Source organism: Monodelphis domestica, chromosome 3 (assembly GCF_027887165.1).
Source record: "Monodelphis domestica isolate mMonDom1 chromosome 3, mMonDom1.pri, whole genome shotgun sequence".
In the NCBI taxonomy this organism is placed as follows: Eukaryota; Metazoa; Chordata; class Mammalia; order Didelphimorphia; family Didelphidae; genus Monodelphis; species Monodelphis domestica.
In genome coordinates, this window is record NC_077229.1 from 324,870,423 (window position 1) to 324,889,087 (window position 18,665).

General features: G+C 33.7%; 1 protein-coding gene across 11 annotated transcripts in view; it reads right to left on the reverse strand.

The window, feature by feature from the left end:
- STAU2 (staufen double-stranded RNA binding protein 2) overlaps window positions 1-18,665 on the reverse strand; it is a 420,348-nt gene that overhangs the window by 234,728 nt on the left and 166,955 nt on the right. For all 11 annotated transcript variants that reach the window (XM_007486960.3, XM_007486962.3, XM_007486961.3 and 8 more), the window contains 2 exons: window positions 17,113-17,217; window positions 16,407-16,619 (listed from right to left, as the gene is read on the reverse strand). In XM_007486960.3, coding sequence (XP_007487022.1) covers window positions 16,407-16,619; window positions 17,113-17,217 — 318 coding nt within the window. The remainder of the gene's footprint in view (window positions 1-16,406; window positions 16,620-17,112; window positions 17,218-18,665) is intronic.

The following is an 18,665-nucleotide window of genomic DNA, read 5'->3' on the forward strand; positions in this document are numbered from 1 at the left end:
CACAAATCATCATCAACAATTTATCATAATCTTCCAGGTGGATTATTCCACTGACCAACAATTTAGTTCTTTTGAATATTGTGGCATTCCATTATTTGTAAACCTATAATATTACTAGGACATTTTAGGGGGAAGGTGCAGACATGAGTTTTAATTGGGGGTAGGGAACTCTTGATGAAGAAACTCTTTTTAAAAAAATATGTATCAGCAAGTACTCTACAAATTATAGTCTTGGAGAGTTGCCCAGGGCAAGTGCTTAAGTGACTTGCTCAGAGTCACAGGGTCAAATTCTTTTGAGTGGTTATGGATTACATTTAGGAAGTGCTATAGCATTCCAAGCTTGACACAATTAAATTAATATATTATAAGCAGAGATAAGCAGCTAGAAAAACTCATAATCTATATGGAACTCATATTTCATTGAGATTTGTCAATGAAAATAATCTATGACAAAGGTGAGCCTTTATAACAAGCATATATCTTCCTGGTTTATTTGTTTTGCTTCATTTAATATTAATGAATTATATTAATATGAGTAGGGTAAGCATGGTTTAGTGAGTAGGGAACTGGCCTTAGGGGCAGGAATGGCTGGGTTCAGGTTTCACTTCTGACACATATTGGCTTTGTTATCTTGGGTAAGTCATTTCAACTGGAATAGACTATAAATTTCAGGGAAGGTGTCAACTTGAATTGGTAAAGGGAGTTTCCTAATACTAATGTTCTTTATACCAATGAAATCACATATCTAGTCCTTAGTTCTATCCTTGTCCACATATCTTAATTTGTTCAGCTATTCCCTATTTGATGGCCTTCTTTGCTATAACAACGACAAAGCTGCTATAGTTTTAGACAGATGGGACCTTTTCCTCTTTTAAAGAAATATCTCTTTGAGGTATAGGCCTCTAGGAATATTACTAGTTTAATATGCTCGTAAGTAAAAAAGATTAGTAAATTTGCTCCAAATTTCTTTCTAGAAGGGCTAGACCATTCTAGCTTCACTAAAAAAAGACACATCAGGGCAGCTATTAGCCCAGTGGATAAAGCACCAGGCCTGGAGTCAAGAGGACCCAACTTCAAATATGACCTTAGACACTTCCTAGCTGTGTGACTCTGGGCAAGGCATTAGCCCCAATTGCTTAGCCTTTACTGCTCTTCTGTTGATCACTATTGATCATAAGACAGAAGTTAAGGAGGGGTTTTTTGTTTGTTTGTTTGTTGTTAATGATCTCATTAAGGGTAACAAATTTGTACACAAAATAAAGGGTCACAAAAAGAAGATTTTTAAGGTGTTTTAGAAAAATATTGAAAACTTCCTATAGAGCCATCAACAAACCATCACAATAGAATCACATAACTGGAAAGAACCTTAAAGATCATTCAAATTCACATCACTCCTATCTTTTTTTTAAAGTTACCATTTATATAACACAATATGATTTGTTATCAATAATTATAATAATAGGTTCATCTAAGAGAAACGAATTCTTACATTAGCTATGTCCAAAAATCTATACATCATTTTTTTTTCATTTTCTCCTGCCTTCCACCCTGCCCTGCTCCCCAAGAAGGCATGTAATATGATATAGGCTATACATATGTTAACATAAAATACATATTTCCCTATTTGTCATGTTGTGAAATAAGACAGGTTTTGCTTATACTAGAGAAAAATTCATGGAGGAAATAAAAAATTTTTATATTTCAATCTGCAATCAGACTCTACTCCTTTTATGGTAGTGGATATCCTTTTACAACAAGAGTCCCTTGGAACTGTCCTACATCCTTGCCTTTTGATAATAGTTAAGTCATCCACAGTTCATCATCATACATTATTGCTGTTATGGTGTACAATGTTCTCCTGGCTCTACTCATTTCATTTTGTATCACCTCATAGAAGTCTTTCCAGGTTTGAGTGTGTGTGTTTGTGTGTTTGTGTGTGTGTGAGAGATAATCTTGTTTGTCATTTCTTATGGCACAATAGTACTCCATTACTGTTACTCCATTACATATACCACAACTTGTTCATCCATTCATCAATTGATGGACATCCCTTCAATTTCCAGTCCTGTGCACTACAAAAAGGCTATAAATACTTTAGAATACTTTAGTTTCTTGTCCTTTTTCCTTGATCGACTTTGAAAATGAGACTAATAGTGGTATCACTAGATCAAAATACATATGCAGTTTTATAACTCTTTGAGTATAATTCCAGAATGCAAAGGTTTTTTTTTAAAAGAAGCATCATCATTATACCTATCTTCCTATATTCTCTCTAATAACTATTATTTTTCTTTTTTATTATCTTTGTCAAACTGAGAGGAATGAAATGGAAACTTAGAGCTGTTTTAGTTTGAATTATTAATAATTATTGATTGGATGCATTTTATGTGATTGTTGATAATTTGAAATTCTTCCTTTCAAAACTTCTTATTCGTATCCTTTAGACATTTCCCTCCTGGGGAATGTGTCTTGTTCTTATATTTTTATGTCAGTCCCTAATCAATCTCAGATAACAGATCTTTTCATAGACTTTGCTACAAGAACGTTTTTCCCCTGAAGCAACTATTTCCCTTCAATTTTAATTACATTAATTTTCATTTTAACAAAATATTTAAATTTTAAGTAATCAAAATTGTCTATTTTTTTACCTCTACTCCTCTCAGTCTGAATCCATAGGTATGAAAGCTATTTATTTCCTTGCTCTTCTAATTTATTTATGAAGTTATTTTTTATGTCTAGGTCATATATGCATTTGGAGAAATTTTGAGTATATAGTATGAGATATTGATTTAAACTTAATTATTGCCAGACTGTTTCCAGTTTTCTGAATAGTTTTTGTCAATTAGTAAGTCCTTATTCCAATAGTTGGAAACTTTGGATTTTCTTAACACTATTTTCATTCTACTACATTTGTTTGCATCTACACATTGCATAACCAAATATGTTTGTTTATATTTTATAACCAGTACAAAATTGTTTTGATAATTACTGCTTTGTAGTATAGTTTGGGAACTGATGCTACCAGCTACCTTCCTTTTTGCTGTTATCCACAATTTCCTTTGAGATTCTTAATCTTGAGCTCTACCAAATCAATCGTGTTACTATTTTTTTCTAGCTCAATAAAGTTAATCCTTTGGTGGTTTGATTGATATGGCATTGAATAGATAAATTAATTTAAGTAATAGTGTTATTTTTGTCATATCAGCACAATTCAACCAAAAGCAATAAATATCTGTATACCTCTTTTGTCTTTACTTTTATATTTTATAGGTGTGTTCATATAGTTATTAAGTGTGCACTGGTAAGTGGACTACTAAAGACTTCATATAATTTTTAGTTAATTTGAATGGAATTTCTCTTTCCAGCTCCCTGCAATATATAGGAAGACTAATAACTTTTAACTTTCCTTTATATTTCATTACTTTGCCTAAGTTATTGTTTCAGTATGGGTGAATCCATTGAGTTGTTCACAAATATAATTGTTAATTGTGTGTTTCCCTCTGGGTATACTTAATACTAGTGATCTGTAATTGATCTGCTTCCACCCTCTTGTACTTTTGTCCTTCCCTCTATCCATTCCCTGATTCTTACTCTTCCTTCCTTCCTTCCTTCCTTCCTTCCTTCCTTCCTTCCTTCCTTCCTTCCTTCCTTCCTTCATTCCTTTCTCTCTCTCTCTCTTTCTCTCTCTCTCTTTCTTTCTCTCTCTCTCTCTCTCTTTCTTTCTTTCTTTCTTTCTTTCTTTCTTTTTTCTTCCTTCCTTCCTTCCTTCCTTCCTTCCTTCCTTCCTTCCTTCCTTCCTTCCTTCCTTCCTTCACTCACACAGACAGACAGATACACATACATACATACACACACAAGAAAATGACTGTGTTTTAAAGGATGGGAAATGCCTATTAAGAAGTCTAAGTGTCATATTGAAATTAGCTTTCTGATACCTAATATGCTAATTTGCTTTGATTAACTGCACTTTTTCTTAAACAAGGAAAGGTTCTTTTGAGGCATGATTGTAGGAGGGAATAATTGGGGAATAACAGTGATAAAACATTGTTTTTAAATGGTTGTATGTCAGACTAGTCAAACTACTAACTAATTAGGGCAAAAGTCAAGATCAATATCAATTTAGAAAAAAGAATAATAATGGGTCAAATGATATGAACAAGCAGTTCTCAGACAAAGAAATCAAAATTATCTATAGTCATATGGAAAAATGCTCCAAATCACTATTGATTAGAGAAATGAACATTAAAACAACTCTAAGATACCACCTCACACCCATTAGATTGACTAATGTGGTCAAAAAGGAAAATGATAAATGCTGGAAGGGATGTGGGAAAATTGGGACACTAATACACAATTGGTGGAAGTATGAACTGATACAATCATTCTAGAGAGCAATCTGGAACCAGATCCAAGCTATGCACAGCTTTGATATGTATGAAAATATTTTTAGCAGCTCTTTTTGTAGTGGCAAAGAACTGGAAACTGAGGAGATGTCCATCATTTGGGGAATGACTGAACAAGTTACAATATATGGTTGTAATGGAACACTGTTGTTACATAAGAAATAATGAACAGGATGATTTCGGAAAAACCTGGAAAGGCTTATATAAACTGATGCAAAGTGAAGTGAGCAGAACCAAGAGCTTCATGATGAAATGCTATCCACAGAATATCAGAAAACAACTTTTAAAAACTTTCTACATGATTAAAAAAATAAATATACAAAACTAAAAAAAAAGAATAATGATGAAACAAGACATTGAATATTTTCCAGTATCAACTGCATTTTCTCACTAATTTTTAAACTCTTCTTATCTACTGGTTCCTTATTTGATGCCTATGCACACATATACATATCTATTTCCCCATGCTTTAAAAAAAGCATACTTGATTAGACTATTCTTAGTAGCTCTTATCCTATATTTCTATTTTCCTTAATCTTTTCAAAAGTCATCTTCACTCTAAGATACTACTACTATTACTAATACCAATGAAAGTACAATATTCGCAAAATACAGGACCTACTAAACAAACTAATAGAAATATTAACATTTCCTCATCAAAAATCAGGAAGAGAACTATTATATATTCTCTGAATGAATTTTAAATTAGTTAAAATGTATAAAAATATTTCCTGAATAAGCAGATATCAGTTCATAGTGTCTAGTAAAAGCTGATGATATACCTCCCTGAATTTACTGAATGCAAATGACATTGGTTTATCTATGATATTGGTTTAGTCTATGAAATGGCTTTCAAGAATACAAGAGAAAGATCTATGGATGGAGCACTTAAGTTCAACCAACAATATGTTAAAAAGAAAAAAAGTAATCATCAGACAAGTAGCTGAGTCAAACATATTTTTTTGGAAAAGCTGAGAGTTTAATTATAGTGATTCAGGATGAAATGATTGCTATAGAAAGCTAAAGAGTTTAAGAATGCTTAAAGAGCACAAACATTAATCACTGAAGATTTGCAAAAAAAAATTAGAAGAAATTATATCTTACTGAAAATTGCAAATATTGAGCCTAAAACTACACACTAAAGGTTTATTAGTGGCAATAAGCATAGAGATGACAAATTCCTATACAAGAAATATTACTGTTGTCTAAGCTTTAAGTAGATTAGTACTACCATTCAGACTGGTCTACCAAAATTCAATAAGCACTTTTGACTCATAAAATCCAATTAAAACAACTTTGCTAATTAAGCATTTTGATTATTTCAAAGTTTAATTTAACACGATTACTTTCCTCTGCATCCATCATCACAAAGTTATGAGACTCAAGAGAACATCTGCAAGTACAAGAATTTTAGGTTGAGAGGGCAACTAATGAACTTGGTGTTCGCCTATAAGCAATATTACTCAGGAGGCCCCAAGGCAATCAGTCAACTTGGCATAAGGGGTAAAAATTCAGAAGTATTCTCTGATTACAATTTCCACCCAGACTGTCTCATACTTCTATCTGCAGAAAAATTCTTGTCCTCTTATGGGAACAGCCCCAGTTCCCTTGATGCTACAGCAAATGATAAGTACGGAAAATGCATTAAGAGTTATTTATAGAAAAATTAGGAAGAGCAAAGTGTATATGGTGGTGGGGACAAAAAAGAGAGTAGAATGGCTCTGGACAAGCTGGAAAGGGTGGTATCCCTCAATGATGTTCAGAGATAGCAGAGGAGTTGCTCCTCCCTGACAACAGCTCTCAATACTAAACAACATAAATCCTCTCACAAAACAAACCTCAAGATATCCTTGAAAAATTCAACAAGTAAACTATACAGGAACTAGAACATCACCACAAACAAAACCGTCATCTACAATCACCCATTGACCCACAAAAATTTAAGAAAATTTTAAATGTTTCAATACAAAACATTCATAAATTCTAAAATATTTGCAAAGGCTCTTAAAATCTAGATTCTTAGTTGAAGAAATCAAAACCATTTTCCTCCATACAAAAAGAGGTATATATTATTACCCTTATAATGTCAACCATTGAAATAGTCCTGAAGATGATTTCAGTGAGTATAGAAATAAGGCTTATATTCAATATTCATTCAATTTCAAAAATTAATCATTTTAATGGTCTGATGAACTTAATTATAATCATAACACTAACAGTAAGCTAGCATTTATGTAACACTTTAAGATTTTCAACTATTATCTCAGAAAAATTAATGGTATTTTTATCCCCATTTTAGAGATGAGAAAACTAAGACAAAGGACAAGTGATTTTTACAGTCACATAGTTAACTACTAAAGTTCTAAAACTGAATTTGAACTTAGGTCTTCCAAAACTACAGGTATAGGGTCTATCCATTATACTATCTAAGAGCAACAATAGAATAGTGACTTGTTTCCAGACTATTTCAATCAGATTAACATCCAAAATAAAGTTGAACAGGAGGAAATAACAATGATAATAATAGTAATAACTTGCATTCACATGGTACTTTATACCATGCAAAGCACATGATAATAAATCATTTCAGTTGATGCTTATATGAACCCTGTGAGGTTCCCATTTGATAAGAAAATTGTTTCCCATTTTATTTTATTTTCCCATTTTATGTGAAAATGATCTCAGAAAAGCTAACTGGCTTCCCTAGGGTTACATTATCTTGATGATTCTCTTCCAACAATGAGTCTTTAACACACAAAGCAGTAATGACATAGAATTTCAAAATGGGAAGAGACATCAAGTGTCTTTCTCCTCCAACCTATATTAGGTGGAGGAGGTACTCACTTAAAGACCTCCAATGAAGGAACATGCACACTGCTACAAGACAGCTTATTATAATTTTTAATTATTAAACAATGTTTGCTGACATTATGCCTAAGTTTACCTCTATGAATTCTACAAATTATTTCTGGTTCTGCCCTTTTGTAGAGAAAAGGAATCAGTCTAATCCCTATTTCTAAAATAGTGTTTCACGTACTTAAAGATAGAAATCTAGACAGTCTTATCTTCTCTCGACACAGGATTCCCCATTACTCTGATTTATTCTAAGTTACTCTAAGTCTTCATATGGCATGGATTTGAGTCATACTATTCTGTTTGCCCTTCACTAGCTATTACCCAGCTCATCAACATCCTTCCTAAAACATGATTCTCAAAACTGAATTTATTACTCCAGATGTGGGTTGGCCTAAGAAGAATAAAGTGGAACTATCACATCAAACTGTCTTAAATTATCTTTATGCATCCTATCTTAAAGATCAATATGTTATACTTGTATGGAGATCCCACTTTTTAAAATGTTATCACTTTTTGCTTCTTTCCTTTCAGCCTGTTCTTCATTTCTGTGTATTTTAATTCCCATTTAGTCTTTCTTTTTTTTCTTTGGTGAGATTTGCCACCATAAATGAAAGTTTTTCTATTCTACCAATTATTTTTATTATGCAGGTCTTAAATTATGCTTTCACAATTATTCTTTCTCTTTTCAACCATTTAGAAACATCTCACTAGAGTACTAAATTGTCTTGGAAATCCACATCTTCCTTATCAGGCATTGATTAATTTTCCTTCATATTATAATATTTATTCATAAATGCCTGCCTCTTTTACCTGATCTGCAAGGGACATTCACTAAGTTTTTTTTTAATTTCTGCCATAATGTTAGCAAAAGAAAATATTCAGGAGGATTAACAGAAGCAAAAGGGTGACAGATAAGACCCTGCTGTGATCTATATTGTGCCTTCCAGATATGAGTTTTTTCTATCTCAGACGTCAACTTGCTGTGTACATTAATGCCCCAAACTCAAGAGAAAATAAACTCTTATGGTTCAGTTGCCATGAGGTCAGAAGTCAAATATTTATGGTGAAAAAGAGGTTCTTCTGACTTCTTAATTGCAACATCATAATGAAATACTTAGTCTAATAATATAGAGAAAGCACTAAACCATAAGTCTTCTAGAAGCTTCAAGTAGCCTAGTGACTAACAGAGTGATTAACTTCATCCTGATAATCATCAAGCTCTTCTTTTTGAACATCTAATCATATCAATCTTCTTGACTATATTCCTAATTATTTTCAGTGGTTCGTACATCATCCTTTGGAAGATCAGGTAAGAAAAACATTGGTGTCTATTGCCCATCACAAAGATCTGAAAATGCCCAGTTGGGCAAGATGATTGCATTAACATCTCAGTTTTCCTATCAATGCTTGGTACCAGGACAGGCCCCAAAGTAGGACAATCCAAGAGTTCCCAAACTCAAGAGTGGGGCCAAAATTCCAACCAATAATATTTCCAACCTTGCCATGGTTCAAGTCAACCAGAATAACTCAGAAGATCCTTGAAGCTGTCCCTCTTCACTATTGTTTACAATTTCGGGAGTTTGCATCTACAAGAGCAGTGGTAGAATGATGAATAGGGAGACAAATGGTGCTAGAAATCAGAGTTTTTAAATAACAATCTATAAACATTAACTTAACTCTAAGAAATCTGAATATCTCTTCCTAGGATGAATAAATTTAAAATGCTTCTTTAGAATATTTTAAAAAATATTTCAAGGGTTTGGACATTTCCTAGATGCAGTTGATTAAAACTTTTCAAATCTAGAATAATACTTGAAAAGTGATGCCATGCCCACACAAAAATAATTTAAATATATTAGAAAATATAAGAGAGTTAGGTGACACAGTGGATATTGCGCTGGGCCTGAAGTCAAGAAGACTCACCTCTCTGAGTTCAAATCTAGCCTCAGACACTTATTAGCTGTGTGATTCTGTGCAAGTCACTTATGCCTTGGTTCCTCATCTGTAAAATGGGATAAAGAAAACCACTCCAATATCTTTGCCAAGAAAACCCCAAAATAGGGTCATGAAGGGTCTGAAAGGAATGAATAACAACAACCAACAAAACAAGGCTAAATATATCTTTAAAAGAGAAACAAAAGGGGAAATAAAGAACTGGGCAAAATGTCATAGTTAAATACTTTTGCTGTGTTCTGAGAGGAAATATTAAAAAATGAAAGAAAGTAAAGAAACTTTCTTTTCTCTTATTCCACAGTACCCTCACAAACCATCCTCTCAGCTAAGGTTCTTGCCACATAGCTGACTGAAATTATCAAATCTGATCAACAAGAATTCCATGGTCTCCATTCATCTCCTTTCCAACAATCCCATAATCCCTTCACATTGCCCCCCCATTTCCTAATTTCCTACCTATTGATAAAAAGCTGTACCTTTCTTGAAAAGGCCAGCCATGATATATTTATGTATATATACATATATATATCATATGATATTCTCCTCTACTATCCAACAGACTGCCACCATAATCATCCCCACTTCAATCCTCTCTATATTTACTCATTCCTTCCCTGCTATGATGACAAAAATGACATAAAAAGAAAAAAAATCCCTCAGTAGATCCCACTACACCTACCATTAAAAAGCTGCCTATATTTGGTGCCTCTCAATCTTCCCTTTTAAGTCTGGCTTCCAACTGACGCACTCAACTGAAACTGCTCTTGACAAAGTTACAAAGATCTTTTAGATGCTCAGTCTAATGGTCTCTTCTCAGTCTTCATCCCTCTTGAACTATATTTGTCACAGATGATCATTATTTCCTCTTGGGTGCTCTTTCCACTCTGGGTTTTCATGGCACTATTATCTCCTAATTTTCTTCCTACATGTTATATTCTTCTCAGGCTTCTTTCTTGACTCATCATTTGTATAATATCTTGTGACAGAGAATGTAACCCAGTGCTCTGCCCTAAGCTTCTTCTTTTCTCTATATATTTTCTCATTTGATAACTTCATTAGCTCCCATGAATTCGATAACTATTTCTATTCTGAGGACTCTCAAATCTATATATGGAGACTTGGTGTCTCTGTCTCTGTCTCTGTCTCCCCCCCCCCCCCTCGAGCTCAAACACTAATTGTTTATTGAAAATTTCATGATGATGGATTTCTTATCAGGGTCTCAAATTCAACATGTCCAAAAAAGAAATTATCTTTTCACTCAACCTCCTTTTCCCAAATTTTTATACCAATTTATTTCCAATAACACCAATTTAAAAATTGAATGCCATTCTTAATTCTTCATAATCTCACTACTTTTATGCAATTCAATGCTAAATTTTTTTTATTTCTCAGGTATGTCAGGGGCTCCACTGCTTCAATGCTCATGGATTAAAAATTTTATTAACAAAAATATATCCCATCTTTCACTTAAATTCTGTAGCTCACTATTAATAAAGAAAAAGAAAAACCTTGGAAAAATATGCACAGTCAAGCAAAACAAATGACCATATATATGTATGCATACATATTTAAATAAAGTAATATACAGCATTTTCTCACAGGGCTATTAATAGCTTAGATTTTCTCCCTCAAGAACTGTCTCTTCATATCTTTTGACTATATATCAGCTGGGTAAAAGTTTTTATTTTTGTAAATTTCAATCAGTTCCCTATATATCTTAGGAACAGTATTTTTATCAAAGAAACTTGCTGCAAAGATATTTTTCCTGAATTGTCAGCTTCTCACTCTAGCTGCATTGATTTTATTTGTGCAAGACCTTTTCAATTTTATGCAACTTAAATTGTCCACTTCACCTGAGTCCTCACTATATCTCTTTTGGTCATGAACTCTTCCTCTATACATAGATTTGAGAGAAATGTTCTTCCTTTCTCCTCTAATTTATTTATGATTTAATTCTTTACATTTAAGCCATTTGTCCATTTTTAGCTTATCTTAAGATATTCTTCTATGGCTACCTTCTGCCAGATTGCTTTCCAGTTTTCCCAGCAGTTTTGTAGATTAGGTTTTTACTTTGACAGTTGGAGATCTTTGGCCCCATCAATAACACTATGTTACTGTGTTCATTTGTTTGCTTCTCTTCATTGTATACCAAACCTGATCCAAATCTCTCTATTCCTTAACAATATCAAATAATTTGTGATTGCTATATTGTAGCATAATCTGAGTTTTGGTAATTTTAGGCCTCCTTCCTTTTTACTTTTTTTTATTACTCTTGAGATTCATAACCTCTTATTCCTCTAGATGAATTTCACTATTACTTTTTTAGCTCTATAGCATAATCCTTCAGGATTTTGGTTGCTATAGCACTAAATAAGTTAGTTTAAGTAGAATTGTGATTTTTATTACATTGGACTAGCTATTATATTGGCCAAGCGCAATTCCAAATTTGCAGATCATGTTTATTTGTATAATTCTTGTAGTTGTATTCATAAAGTTTCTGTGTATCTTTTTGCAAAAAGACTTCAAGTATTTTATGCATTTTGTGGTGCTTTCAATGAAATCTTTCTTTCTATGTGTACTGGCTTCTTATCCAGGACATAGCCTAGGGCCCATTACCCCTACCTGTCCTGAATGACCACCTCGAGATAAAGATCCTTGTGACTGATCCTTACTCTGATCTTCTACACTGTAGTGTAGCTCCCTTCCTTGGTCTGCACTGGATCTACGACCTAGCTCTGGGTTGTGAACAACATAGCAGTAAGTTAGCACTTACTTCTACTCCCTGCACATTATATATATATATATATATATATATATATATATATATATATATATATATATATATATATATATATATATAAAATTCAAATTAGCAGACCACTAAAAAGATATCTTAAGTAATCTAATTTCAGAAAAAGAAACTGAATCAGCTATAAAAGAACTACTAAAAGGAGGGGATAGTATAGATTGATTTACAAGAGAATTCTATTAAAACTTTAAAACAAGATATTGGAGAGAGAACTGATGGAACTCAAAGAAGATTGAAGTATATTTCTTTCACTTTGTTTTTCTTGCTTTTTTTGCAACAAGGCTAATATGGAAACATATTTTGCATTATTTTACATGCATAATACTATTTGTCTTCTCAATAGGTGGGCAAAGGCTTGGAGGAGGAAAAGAATTTGGAATTCAAAAAATGAATTTTTAAGTTTTGTTGTCAAGAAATAAAAGTATAAGTATAGCAAAGGAGACAAAATTATTTAAATTTGCTGATGATATGATTTAGAAAACCCTAAGGAATCAGCAAAGAAATTGAGACTATCAATAGTGTCATTAAAGTAATAATACTACAAAATATGTAATGATACTCCAAATACAAAATAAATAATTATTGTACAAAATAAACCCACAAAAATCAATAGCATACTATAGAGCGATCTCAAATTCAGGAGGCAATAAGAGAAAAATAAGTTGCTTTGAAAATAAAAACAAAATACATAAAACATTCAGGTAGGTACAATTACAAAATGTACCTTAATTAACAACCTAAACAATTGGAATAATATTCAGTGCTCATGGCTAGGCCATTCCAGTGTGACAGCACTACTTCAATTAATTTACAGATTTAGTGCCATACAGCTTATTAAAGAGATATTTTACGAATCTAGACAACTTCATGTGTTATGAATAAAAATTAATCTTCTAGCTTTTATACTAAATTTATAAGTATTAATTAGTAAAAATAAAGAGAGAAATTATGTTTCTAGCCTTTCTAACTTGAAAATAAGATCCAGGCCTGGTGAGGTTCTGTAAATCTTGAAATCTCTCAGACTTGTGAATGTTAAAAAATTTCCACATTGAGGAATCCTCCATTGGAACAAATTCCCTACTGGAAACATTCATCATTTTGATGTGAGAACTCCCTAGGATCAGAAATGGGAGGACCTCTACTCCACCCGTACTTAAGACTGCTTTAGGGGAGAAAACTCCTTGCTAAACAATGAAAGTACTTGGACCCATGCTTATGATGAGGCAGGGAGTTCTTTGAGCCATGCCTGTTTTTAAAATTGATACAATGCTAGGTACCTATAAATGCTAGGTACCTATAAAGGTCGGGCAGGTTTTCTCTTGATAGGATCCTTGGAGATAGGATCCTTGGAGATAGATCCTTGGAGATAGATCCTTTTGGAGGAGGCCCTTTGAAGATCTCTTGAGAAGAAGTCCCTTGGGAGGCTGACTCTGGCTGGAACTCCCTCTGGGGAGACTCTGTTCCCCAGACATCCTTGCTTAAGACAAATCTTGTGGTGAGTGATAAAAAACTGACTGATTCTCTCTCTTAAGACTCAGGTCTAGACCATGTTGGCTTAAGGCCCTTCATACTTATACCTTTTCTCTCTCTCTCTCTTTCTTTGATTACTCATTGTATTGTTAATTAAAATCTCTATAAAAACCAATTGACTTGGGCATATTCATAATTGGGAATATATTCCCTGGCGACCACCTTATATTTTGATTTAAACAAGACACTGTAGTGAAACATATTTTCTGCTATCAAATTTACTCACCCTCTCTTATATCTATCACAATTTATATCTTCCACCATTTTAACTCACTACAGCTTACAACATCAACCATTTTAATTATAACAGTTTAAGTCTTCCACTATTTTAACTCTTACAGTTCCCTCCAAGATCCCACCTGCCAGAGATTGAAAGTCAGATAAAAAGCCATCAGGACAACTCAGGAGAACAATCAGATCAGGAAGGACAGGAACAAAGCAAGTGATGAAACTTCCTGTGCTGACTTTTCAAATCTAAGCACCTCCCACAATCCTTTGATAGGCCAACTGCCATCCTACATCATGCCTCCTGGCCACCATGACATAGGAGACATGTGGCTGACTGCCATGGTGAGTCCTTCCAGGATAGGACTGGGTTGGAAGTCCCCCAGATATTTAATTCACACACACTCCTCTCTCAGAAAAAGTGACCCTTCTCCTTATCAAGTCTAACCCTCCTACATGCACACATGACCTCATTCTATCCCATCTCCTCCAACATATTTCCTGCTTTCTTCAGTCTCTCTGTCAGTTCCCATTAGTCCTCATATGTCTCCTCCCCTTCCAGAGAAATTCCTTGAGAGAGCCATCTACAACCAGTTCTTCCATTTCTTTTCTTCTAGCTTTTCTGAAATCCCCACCATCTGGCTTCCAGTCTCACCATTCAACTGAGACTGTTCTCAAAAATGCCAGTGATCTCTTAATTGCCAAATCTAATGGCCTTTTCTCGTTCTTCATTCTTGCTGACTTCTTTATAGCCTTTAAACATGATCAATCACTGTTCTCCTCATCCTCTCTTTTGTCTTGGCTTTTGTGATTCTCCTCCCTCCTCTGCTCCTATCTGACTGCTCCTCAGTCTCCTTTGCAAGATTTTCACCTGGTTTATTGCTACTAACCATGGATGTTGCCTAGGGTCAAGTCCTAGAACCTTATCTCTTCTCCCTCTGTACTATTTCACTGGGTGATCTCATAAGCTCCTCTAAATGTAATGATCTCTCTGTGCTGATGATTCTCAAATATACTTTCCCCACCCTAACTTCTTTGCTGACTTCCAGTCACACACATCCAACTACCTATTCGACATCTCCAAATGACATTAAACATAAGATTTCCTAGCCTCAACGTATCCAAAACTGAACTCATTATCATCTCCCCCAAAACCGTCCATCACATCCCTCTAGTTAACCAGGTCCACAAACTAGGCTGTGAATTCCTGTAGCCATGATTCAGCCTTCCTAGCATCCCTAATATCTGTCTCCTCCCTTGGTGCAGCCCATCATCACATCACAGTTAGACTAATGCAATAATCTGCTGATTAGTCTGCCTAACATGATTCTCCCTACTTTAGTCCATTCTCCATTCTGCTATCAGTGTGATCTTCCCAATGTACAGGTCTAACCACATCAACTCCCTCCCCAATAAAGCCCAGTCGCTTCCCATCACCTTCAAGATCACAAAAAAAAAACAAACCTCTGTTCAGTTTCTAAAGCTCTTCAAAACCACCCTTTCCAGCCTTTGCAATCTTTATGCATCTCCTTTTCACTATTTATTGTTTCTTGTATGAGATGCTTCATCTCTGGACTCAGGAATTTGTAGGCACCATCCCTCATACCTGGGATGCCTTTCCTCCTCACCTTTGCCTCCTGGTTCCCTAACTTTATGTCTCACTAAATTCCACCTTTTACAAGAAGTCTTTCCTGATTCCCTTTAATTAAATTAATGAATTGGTCCAAATGTTCAGGAAAGCATTTGGAATTAAGTAAAGATAGTGACAAGATGTTCACACTCAGAAATTAAATGGTAGAGATAAAATATTTATAGCAAAACTTGCTGTAGAAGCAAAGAACTGGAAAGAACACATATCCATCAATTGGGAAATGACTAAACATGAAATGGCTTCTAATATTACTATGCTGTAAGAAACAATGACTATAATGAGTAAAGAAGCTTCATAAGATTTTCATGAAATAATAAGAATGAAGTAAACAGAAGCAACAAAATAGCATATATAATGACTAATACAATATATATATATATAAAGATTAGGAAGAATAAAACAATCAGAACTAAGGGGGACAAAATTGGGGATCTGAAGATGAATGAATTAAAAAGAATTTGTTAATTGTTTATTATTTCCAGAGTACTATGTTAAAAGAAACAGAAGACACTTCTATCCATTTGTTGGCAGAGGTTGAGGTTTTATGTACTGAGTGGAACACTGAAATTGTCTTATAATTTTTATAGTATGTTTGTTAGCTTTGCTAAACTTTTTTTCACCTAATATTTACTCTTTTTTTTTTATAAGGAATAGCTTTCTGGGAGGGGGAGGGAGAAAATATATGGGGAAATATAGTGATATAAAAGGAGGGGGAAGAAGAAAATGATATACAGGAAAATATAACGATATAAAACAAAAGTACAAATGTCCTTAACCTGAAGACAAGAGAGAATCCAAAATTATTTTAAGCAATGAAAGCATCATTGGATTAAATATAGAAAGTCTTGAAAGTTCATAGCCCTCTTCAAAGCTTTATAAGTTTATACATGAATTAAGCATGCCTTATAGAATTACCCAATTTTAAAGGTACTTAAAAATTTTTTAACTATTCAATCACTCTCACATGCATATATCTTACCTTTAATATTGTTTTAGGACGTTTTCTAAAATATAATTTTGGCTTTTCAATCACAGGAAGAGGTGGGAGCTTTTTTAGTTCCTGTAATATGGAACTTGCAGCACGTTTTTTTGAGAGTTTTTTGCTATTTCCCTCTCCTTCTGCAGAGAACTCTCCTACTGATACTCTGGTAACAAAATTCTTCATATGTGGAGGTCCACTTTCTTTAATGACCTGTTTATTTAAAATAGGACATAGTGTTTAGATTTATTCTTCAATACTTCAAAGGCCCATGTTTTCACTGGTAAAAGTGCTCACTCCTCAATCACAGAGAACAATCCCTCTGTGACTTAAGAAAAAATCTTAATGAGTTACAGCAATCAAAAATTCATCATTCATTAGCCAAGGCATCAAAGTGATGTTAGGTTAGTCTTCTGACAACAGATACATAGTCTGTTGTTGGGCCTATACATGAAGCTTCTCCAAATTGGTAGGACCTACCAGGGTGTACACAAGGCTAGTTTTAGAAAATCTCAAGTAGCCTTCATTCCTTAAAGAAATGAAAGGAATAGAACTTTAGTGGAAGACCAAATGTTTATATGTTCATAAGATTAGAAAGGCACATTAGTTCTTCAGGATTAATAAATTATGATTTGTTTTTATTACAAGGTAATTTATTTTCAATAATTGAGGAGGAGAAACCAGGAAAATCTCTATTGATACATACCTCAAAAGTGACAGGCATGTTACGTTTCAATCCAATTTCAAAAACTAAGCTGATTTCAGATTTATTTGCATCTTTTTCTTCTACTTCTTTTCCTGATTCTCCATTCTACATCACAGAAAACAAGAAAATTTATGCCACATAATATTCAATTAACATTTGCTTTTCTTTTACATCAGGTTGAGCAATAGAAGACAAGAAAATGTCTTTAGATAGATAGAAATCAACCAGAATGGAATTTTCCAGTAAATCTGTACCTCTGTGGGGGATATCTTGCAAAAAATATAATGGAAAAGTTTAACTATAAAAATTATTTTATTACAAATTAATTCTATAAAACAATATACTTATATATTATATGTATTCAAGGTAGTCAAACTTAGTGATCCTGAAATCAGAAGATGACAATCTAGTTCTTTAAGTACATAGTTGCATGCCTTCTAATTAATCCAATTCAACAAGTATCTGTTGGCTTGTTAGACAAACAATGGAGTCTAAATACATGTGTTAATCCGTTTATTGATACAGTCTTGGTCCTATGAGAATGGATAGTCCTAGGAGACACTAGAGCTCAGCTTAGCTATCTGATTTTCTTTCCCTGCCCCTACCCACATAAATACCTAAATACAAAGCTCAAACTTGGGATCTGTTGTGCTGTTTGGCCTGAAGAAGAAAAAACTTTAGGATGGACATGAGAATTCTCTCTGCAAATATTTTGAGGATTATCATTTATCTTATCGGTAAGAATTAAATTTATTTCTCCTTGGCTTCAGAAGGGAAAACTAGAATCAATGAGGAGAAACATTAGGGGGGTAGGATAAACTTAGGGTCAATAGAAAGAAAATATTCTTCTTTTTCCCCTTCTACAAACTGTCCCAAAGTAGAATAAGCTGTTGAGATTTATTCCTGAAAAGGATTTTAGAGATAATTAGAACAATTGCCTTAATTTATAGAAGGGACCTGAGATTCCAATAAAATGCCCAAAAAGTCTTAAATGACTTGTTTAAAGCTAGTCAGATAGGAAGTAACAAAGATGGAGTTCAAACATAGGCTCTTCAACTCTAAATTCAATGTCACTAATCTATTATACAATGCTCTAGAACTTAAAATATTGTAGAAATCCCACTTTTAAAGGGAGTAGTAAAAAGAGAACTAGAATCAGTCAGAAATCCTGGGTTTGAGTCCCAGCTATAAGAATGGACAAATCACTTAATCTCTCTGAGTTTTAGTGCAAATGGGAATCATGTTATTTATATTGTCTATCTCACAGTGTGATTGTGGGACAAGCATTTTGAAATTTTTCAATTTTAATACAAATTTGAGTTATTTTTGTATCTGTTAATATATATATAACACTTTGTCTCCATTTCTACTGCCTTCGATCTATAAACAACCATGCTGACTGTTTAATATTGTCAGTTAGACAGAGAAAACCTTGGGATTGGAATCAGGATGACCTGAATTCCAACCCAGCCTCAGATACTCACTGGCTGTGTTTGCAAGAGACTTACCCTATTTGCTCCAGTTTCCTCTATAAAATGGGCATCCTCTATAAA